General features: G+C 37.1%; 2 protein-coding genes and 1 non-coding gene across 4 annotated transcripts in view; 2 read left to right on the top strand and 1 right to left on the bottom strand.

The window, feature by feature from the left end:
• The window catches only part of LOC104762110, a 6696-nt gene extending 3943 nt beyond the window's left edge, over positions 1 to 2753 (top strand). The window contains exons 2-11 of the mRNA XM_010485340.2: positions 193 to 277; positions 369 to 565; positions 682 to 764; positions 1034 to 1079; positions 1367 to 1423; positions 1502 to 1556; positions 1633 to 1733; positions 1823 to 1886; positions 1972 to 2105; positions 2329 to 2753. Coding sequence (XP_010483642.1) covers positions 193 to 277; positions 369 to 565; positions 682 to 764; positions 1034 to 1079; positions 1367 to 1423; positions 1502 to 1556; positions 1633 to 1733; positions 1823 to 1886; positions 1972 to 2105; positions 2329 to 2493 — 987 coding nt within the window. The 3' untranslated portion in view covers positions 2494 to 2753. The remainder of the gene's footprint in view (positions 1 to 192; positions 278 to 368; positions 566 to 681; positions 765 to 1033; positions 1080 to 1366; positions 1424 to 1501; positions 1557 to 1632; positions 1734 to 1822; positions 1887 to 1971; positions 2106 to 2328) is intronic.
• Positions 2958 to 4686, bottom strand: LOC104762109 (THO complex subunit 4A-like). Of its 2 annotated transcripts, none has more exons than XM_019239967.1 (5): positions 4366 to 4686; positions 4007 to 4156; positions 3785 to 3853; positions 3530 to 3696; positions 2958 to 3435 (listed from the first exon to the last, which is right to left on the bottom strand). In XM_019239967.1, the coding sequence occupies exons 1-5, from the start codon at positions 4540 to 4542 to the stop codon at positions 3243 to 3245; spliced, it is 756 nt and encodes a 251-aa protein (XP_019095512.1). In that variant the 5' UTR covers positions 4543 to 4686; the 3' UTR covers positions 2958 to 3242. The 2 variants fall into 2 exon arrangements, with proteins under 2 accessions (XP_019095512.1, XP_010483640.1); XM_010485338.2 differs by having other exon boundaries at positions 2958 to 3432; positions 4366 to 4683.
• TRNAV-AAC lies at positions 4743 to 4816 on the top strand. The gene has a single exon. It is a non-coding gene; the product is annotated as a tRNA-Val (tRNA).

The following is an 8147-nucleotide window of genomic DNA, read 5'->3' as shown; positions in this document are numbered from 1 at the left end:
CTTATAGAGATCTCGACTTTTTTTTTCTTTATTCTTTCCCATTTTGTGTTGATCGGTTTCGATTTTTACCCAGAATTTACGATTTCGATTTCAGTTCCTCGTTAGATTGATGATTCACGATAGATGCATTTTGAATTCTGATTTTGTTTCAATTTTGAGGACTTGTGATCTTCTTTTTGTTTTGTGGTCTAGGCTGTTGTATCTCCAGCACAAACACGGAACTTGTTACAGGACTTATTTGCTGATATAGCTCTCGAAGTTGACGAACGAGCCAAAGGTTAACAAACACTATTTGGGTGAATTGTTTCATGAATCTGTTTGCTTCTTTTTGGAATTCTACTTATTGGAGCTGGAATTTTTATAAGCAGATGTGATCCTTAGCAAAGAAGAAGATGTGATTTCTTCCGATGAAGCTGATGCTGATGGTCCGTTATGTTTTTTCGACGTTCTTGCTGATTATTATGTGAAAGTCTCTGAGAGGGGAAAAGATATACTTGATTTGATGGTTCAGCTCTGGAGTCAGTCCTTTGCATCACATATATTCTCTCTACTGTTTCATAAATGGGTAAATTGTGAACCTTACGATTTTGCTTTAGTGTTTATGTTTCAGTCCCATGAGGTTTTACTCTTTGCAATGTCTTTAGTCCATTATTTTGAACATGCTTTCTATATTCTTCTCAGCTGTTTGAGGTTGAGCTTTACAATCAAGAAATACTCTTGCGATATTCTTCGGCTCTGGTGCAGGGAGCAACAAATGTCTTCTGGTATAATTTTTGAACTCTCGGGCATAAAAAAATTGACATCTTTACATCATGCTGAATCGCTTGGTTCAGTGTGTATACCTCACTAGGTTTAAGTTGTGTACTTTGGACCTGTAGTTGTGGCATTGGCCTAATTTTACTACTAATTTTTTAGTTTGTTAAGAAGTTATATGATAGTCTTTCCAACTCTTTTCCTACTTTAGATTGCCTTGCAAAGCAATATGAGATTATGAGGGTAACAGGTGATAATCTACTTATTATATTAATTGCAGGATAGACATCCAGACTAATACAAGGCGCTTCCAAAGTCTCTTTCGGGTATCTTCTTTTCCTCCGATATATATATCATAGTTTTCCCATCTTCTTGTGTTGGATAATTTTACGTATATTAGGAACTTTAGTTATTAATATACGCAGTAAGGTTTTGTTCTCAACATCTTTGAGCTAGAACATATAAACCACACATGCTAAAGATCATCATCTCCTCTTCTATGATGTTACCTTGTTTAATCTCTGATAGATCTTCTAGCTATGTTGTCACTATCACACGCTCAAGTTTTCATGGCAATTGGATATTGTAACTAACCGTCTCTGTGTTCTCCTAGTATCTTCTTGAGGAAGTTGCATTGGAACCGATCCGATTGAAAAAAATTCCCGTTCAGGTGATAGTTTTTTCAACATTTTCATGATGGTTGAACTGATTTTTGTCTGTAAATTGAAACTCCCATACCTAATTATAGGCTCAGAGGGAGCTGTATCTCTTGCTCTCAAGGTTCATTTTCTTTTACAATTCAGGTATTACACCTTTCTCTGAAAAGTTATCATTGGAACCAAATCGTTTTTTCTTGTTCCCTGACAAATTGTTGTGCAGTGGATAAACTCGATAGCTTCTTGAGGAACTTTCCAGAGTTTCCAAATGCTTTCTTGATAGGAGGATCGGGAGATTTCCTTGTTATCGAACTTACTGATCAAGTATAGAAACAAAACACTTTATGACTATCGACAAATTTTATCTCAAAAAAAGAAACACGTCATTGATCTAATATTTTTTTGGGGTGCAGCTGCAAAAACTGAAGGTGGAACCGGTGCTGCTACATTATCTTTCTCAGATGAAGATTCTTCAAGGTGCATTTCTCTCCTTTAGGAAATTGGCTTAATGTAGCCTCTAACATGGAATCAAAGTATAAGCAATGTTGAATTACATCTGCAGGTATGGAACTGAGAATGACCACTAGCACGAGGTTAAAGGCATGTTTATATAGTTTTACATCTCCTGGAGGTCCAATGTACCCGACAAGAGCTGTCCGTCATGCAGCCTGGGATTCTTTGGATTCCCTCTTTCCCGTGAGTATTTCCTTGTGATAAAAAAAGTCAGATTTAAACCCATAAGTGCACTGTTTTTAAAGACGTCTATCTAAGAATCTTAATAACCTCTTAGATATCTAGAAAGACCCAGAGCTCAGAAAAACAGTCCTAAATTCACCCGTTCAATGTCTTTACACTTGCAAGTAGATCACAGATATGGATAAGGCTTGGCTTGTAATATTGAGATACTCTTGTCTTGCAGGTCGGGCGTTACCCGAGGCATCTCATTAGTCTATTTTTCAGGCTGCTATATCCGTGGTACTGGCCATCCTCGTGTTGGAATTTTGTGGTTTCTTGCATTAAGGCGGTACTATATTCTATCGTAAGGCTCATCTTTTCACGGCGTGAAAAGCCAAGGCAGATCTAAATAGCTTTTACTTTTGATGAAGCTTACAGCATGAATCCAATCCTTGTGTATATACAGTAATGTGGTTTTGGTCACAGAGGCAAACCAGAGAGCCTTAACCTCATCCGTATTGTGAAATATCCTATGGAATAGCCTTTGACGTGTTTTGTTGTCATTGTTAAAAAATTAAAATTGTTATTTTGCTATAGAGGATGATGTATTATGTGACCAAAAGGCCTTTTTTTGTAGAAGAACCGATGTTTCATCACTTCCTTTTGTCATTTTAGACTTCCATTAAAAAAATTCACTATCTAGTTTGACATCCAAAACTGGAATGACTAATCCTGAATGTTTTTACATGTAATTGTAACACTATTTGACTATTTTGTTCCAACGGTTTGATGCAAATAAAACTTTTCAAAATACTGCGTTCATAATACCACAAGGCATGACTTGAAAAAGAAAAGAGACGACATACAACTAAATCACCAGAATTAGAAGTCTTTTAACCAAACCCTGGTTTCTGGACCGCATATGATCTGTAGATGAAACTGGTATTCCTTCCTCTGCCTTTTACTCGAAGGTATTAAGATAACAACTTTAAATTAAAGTCTAACACAGATTATCAATTCTATATGTAATTCTAATGAAACAAATGAACAACACACAGCCAAAAAGGCTCCAAGTGGCCAAAGACTCTGGCAAACGTTTTTCTCAGATTCCTTCCCTCCTAAACCCTCTTGTGGTTTGAGAAGCTCAGTCACTTTTCCTTAGTTTGTCTCCATATCTCCAGAATGATACTTATCGAGATCTGCATCAAGATCTTCAGCAGATATCTTCTCTGCAGGGCCCTTACCAGGACGCCTGCCACGGCCGCCGCCACCACCACCTCGGCCACCGGCTCCTCGACCACCACTACTCCCACCACCACGTTGTTGACCACCTCTCCCTTGTCCTCCTCTGCTAACCCAGGAAGACACACACTTTCAATAAAACTCACAAGATCAAAGAAGCTTAATTACATAAAATACATACTGAACAATGCGTATAATCTCACCTCCATGGAGCACCATTGGAGTTTCCATTTGCAGGTCTACCAGCGGATTGAAGATTGGTTCCCAAAATCTCTATCTTCATGGGTTTTCCATCCAGTTGAACATCGTTATACTTCTTCACAGCTGCGAGTGCATCACCACGCCGAGAGTACACTACTTCAGCAGTTCCCTAATGGTAATAAAGTAGTATACAATACTTAAATATTCAAGACTCAACTAGAAGGAAAGATATATGTGCAACAAAAAATCTCAAGTACCCTAGATCTTCCACTCCTATCGAAATGGACTGTGTAACGTTTAAGTTCCCCAACTTCAGCAAATAGTTCCTGCAAATTAACACAAACATATCCATATTAACATCAGCTTCGCAAGAACGAATCCATTAAAGTTAAGACGATGCTTGATTCCACAAACCCTAACTACTATACAAATTGCTAATGAGGTAACAAGAGAATTAGGGTAAAGAACAATATTGGTACCTTAATGTCTTCGTTCATGACACCGTAATCCAAATTGGAGATGAAAAGCTTGGTTCCAGTTTCGATTCCGGCGGAAGAACGGCTGGAACGGGAAGGGGAATCTTCAGATCTATCGGAGAACATGTCGTGACCCCAGGTGGACTCCGGCGCCTATACAACCAAATGAATCCGTTTGTTTGATTTTTGTTTTTTTTTCCACTTTTTTGAGAGATTCATCAACACCAAAAGCTTTTTATATAAAGAAAACGTCAACGAAGAGTCTATTTCCATTATGAATCGGCAGATCTGAGAAGAAAGATCCGGCCAAACTAGAGAGAGGAAGAAGAAGAGAAAGAACAGATGTAGATCGGGATTTGGACCTTGGCTGATTGGTATGGAGCAGATCGATTTGATTTCCGATTAGGGTTGTTGCGGCGCGTTGGACCCGGTCCGGATCCGGAACCAGATCCAGATCCACGGGCGGGGCCGGTTCCACCACGAGACTTACGGTTCTTGGCGATCATATCGTCGAGAGACATATCTAATCCAGTCGACATCTCGAAAATTTCTCCGGTTGACGTTTCTCTTTGGACGGCGGAGGATAGAGAATATAACAAAGGAGATAGAGAGAGAGGCGATGAGAGAAGAAGAAAAGGTTCGGCTATTGCTAAAGCCCAAGGTTGAGCCGACACAAGGGAAAGGGGTTAAAATGTTTAATCTTGTAATACTAATAATTTTGGTCGAGTTAAGGCATGTAGGTTTCGTGGTGTAGTTGGTTATCACGTCAGTCTAACACACTGAAGGTCTCCGGTTCGAACCCGGGCGAAGCCACTTTGATGTTTTAATTTTTTTAAAACGAATCAAAGTATAGAGCCATAAAGGCAATTCAATATTTTTTGTACTGTTTATCTAGTAAGTGATTACGATCCTTTAGAATGACTGGGATGTTGATCTAAGGAAATTCAATTTTGCAACGAGAGTAACAGTAGATACATATTGTAAACCTTTTTTATCCGAGGGTCGATAATGGTTTTTTGCTGAAGACAAAGAGAATATAGTCTTGGTTTTTTGCTGAATTCTTGGGTTCCGGTTTATCTACAATTGTGGTGGTTTTTTCCTCCCTTTGGGAGAGAGTTTCCTCTTTCACGGAGAAACTTCCCTATATGGCTGATCCATTTATAGCATGGATGCTTTTGAGAAAGATAACATATGCTCGTTTTGTCATCAAAACCAGTGTGTATTATCGAAGGTGTCTTCTTCAACCTGGTGGTATCTTTGGGAGCGCCAGGTTAGCGGGATATATTTTTCCGCGGTGGTGGTTGTTTTTTCCCTATGTCTCCCCTCCCTTGTCTTCACGGTCTCATCACGTCCTATGGTTTTCGGTAACCACTTGGTTTAGATCTTTCAACGTTGTGTGGCAAGGTGGCTTTATCTCGGATCTTTCTTCGGGCACTCGACTCTTGGGAACTTGTTCCCACCCTACATGCTGCCTCTCTTTTCAGGGAGATGAAGATGATTCGTCATCTTTAGTGCGAGTTAGGTTTTTAAAAACCCTTCGGAATCTTTGTATTCCAATGTGGCAATTTGTCGTATTGCGACCGGCGAATCGTTCTTGGATTGTTCCTCGCCATCTCATGTGGACTATCTTCTTTGTGGTTCACCTTATCTTTTTTGCTTTTACGCATCTTTATTATTTGTACTCTTGTTATGTTGGGTTGTTATGGTTCGTTAGGAACCCGTTGATCTTTGTATTATTACTTTCCCATGTAAGTTTCTTGACCGCTGAAAGACTCACTTTAAAGGAGAGTTTCATGTCACTAACTTAATGAAATGGGGTTTGCACGACAAAAAAAAAAAAAGAGAGAATATAGTCCATACATTTAAAGGTGCAAATAGATTTATGAGATATAAAACATGTCTAGTAGTAGTAGCACTCCATAATTCTCACTTAAACTTGAAGTTTATGGAGTATAAAGGGAAGTCCTAATTAAATTGTCACACAGAACCAGTAAAGATTTTGGGCCTGTTCGGATTCTTGTCGCTAGCGACAACAAGTAGCAACCAAAACTTGCTCTATAATAAGTTTTTGGAAAGCAAGATCTGGAGAGAGTAGAACGTCGGTGTTAATATTGGAGACGATACGACTCACCAAAACACTCGCCGAGAAAACCACCGACACCCGTGATAGTTTTAGAAATTAATAGGTGTTGCTGTAAAGTGTCGCCGATTACCGCTGATGAAAGACGTTACGTTGAATTTTTTGGTCGCTCAATCCCGCAACAAGAAAAAGAACAGGGCTAGTCTATTTCCGCAAGCAACAAATGTATATATAATCTATATATAATATCAGTCTGAATAAATACCACCAAAAGTTGTGTGTTTTACAAAAAGTTGAGATTGTTTATTGTAATGGTTTTTTTTTTGTAAAATTGCAACTGTTCATTGTAAAGTTGTGTTTATTCGAATATTCGTATCTTTTAAAATATCTTGACACAAAATAATATAAAATCCCAATTTCAACAGCTTTTACAGCTTTCTAAATTATTCTCTAGCATTCATTCTTTTAAAAATAACGAAATTCCTCTAATTCTTGATTTAACAAAAGATTTTTAGAATGATGAATCTAATTTACAACTTTGAGTTAATTTTAAATATGAAAATACCTAGAATTTTTTTCCAAGAGTTAGATGGATTATATAGTGAGCTTTTGGAGTTGACTTTTGAATATGACAATAAAAATGACTTGTGAAGATGTTTGGATTGGTACTTTGATCACTTTGTTGTAATCTATCTATCTAGTATACTATGATCATGTATTCATGTTTCTTTTTTTAATATATTATAATTTTAAACTTCGCAACAAACTTGTTTTGGACATATTATAACTTTCACTTTGTAACAAATTAAACTCTGTTCAAAAGTTACTGTAGAAAAAAAATCATAAAGGCCTAAATAGGCACTTGTAAAAACAACAAAAATAAATAGGCAGGGTTCTAAATGGGTAGCATATAAAAGGGTCTAAAACGGTATATTACTAAATGGGCAGGGTAGACCCATCTTCACATCACTAAGCAGTTTATATGGGTTGCATATATCAGAATTTGGATTCTGCACTAACATTACTACAAAGTCCTGATTTGAAAAGATATCCTTAAGCTATATGGCTATCTTGTATTTTTTTTTCATTTGTGTTGGATGTTTTAATTGTAGTAAACGTGAAATGAATCGTTTTAAATGGTATTTTTTTCCAGATAAAATGTTACTGTTAGAAGAAAAGCAATGATCCGTCATTTCAATATAAAAGGAGAACTTTTTCGTTAAATAAATTATTATATTTATTATTTTAAAATCATACAGTTGTGTCTGTTCATTGTAAAGTTTTTTCTTTTACCATAAAATATCTATATAATATATTTATTTTGAAAAAATCATATGGTTGCGTCTGTTATTATAAAGTTGTGTCTTCTTAGATAACTAACAAATCAATGAATTATTGATCGTTGACACAAATTTTTCGTTTCATGTTGGATCTAAATAATTTCAATTTTAATATTCAATATCCAATAAACCAAACCATTTATATCGGTTTGGTTTGGTTCGATTTTTTGGATTACGGTTTTGTTGCCCACCCCTGTCCACCAGAATACAATACATAGTATTCAAAATTCTTGCCATTTGGTTCTCCGAGAAGGCCAACTTGTGGGTCTCCGGATTCATATCGTTTTTTGAGGATTTGTTGTGAAGTTTTCTTTTTTCTCCTACGCCTTGGGGTGTCATCATCATCGGAGCTATTCATCTGACAACGTTGGCAATCGCAAACATCAAAGAATTTGTGGCCCGTTTCATCTTGGAATGAGTAAATGGCCTTTCCTAGCGAATCAAAAGATGAGATTGGAACACCAGATAAACGTGAATTTAACTCCAAGATTTGAGCGTCTTCAAAAGGAGTAATTGTGTTGATTTCTGTGCAGAAAGTCGTTGGTCTTGATTTTTTTTCTTGTTGCTCAAAAGCAATCTCTACAGATCCATCTTTTCTTCTTTGGATAGAAGAGTCTACCGATTGTATTGGAGTGCTCCGGTAATGGAGTTTTTCGTAATTGGTAACCCATGATTCTGGAAGTAACTTGACAAGCTCATCTCTAGGAATCTGTCTAGGAATATG

The sequence above is a fragment of the Camelina sativa genome, chromosome 18, assembly GCF_000633955.1.
Source record: "Camelina sativa cultivar DH55 chromosome 18, Cs, whole genome shotgun sequence".
Lineage (NCBI taxonomy): Eukaryota > Viridiplantae > Streptophyta > Magnoliopsida > Brassicales > Brassicaceae > Camelina > Camelina sativa.
Note: the sequence above shows the minus strand (reverse complement) of the source record. Positions and strands in the feature narration are given on the sequence as shown.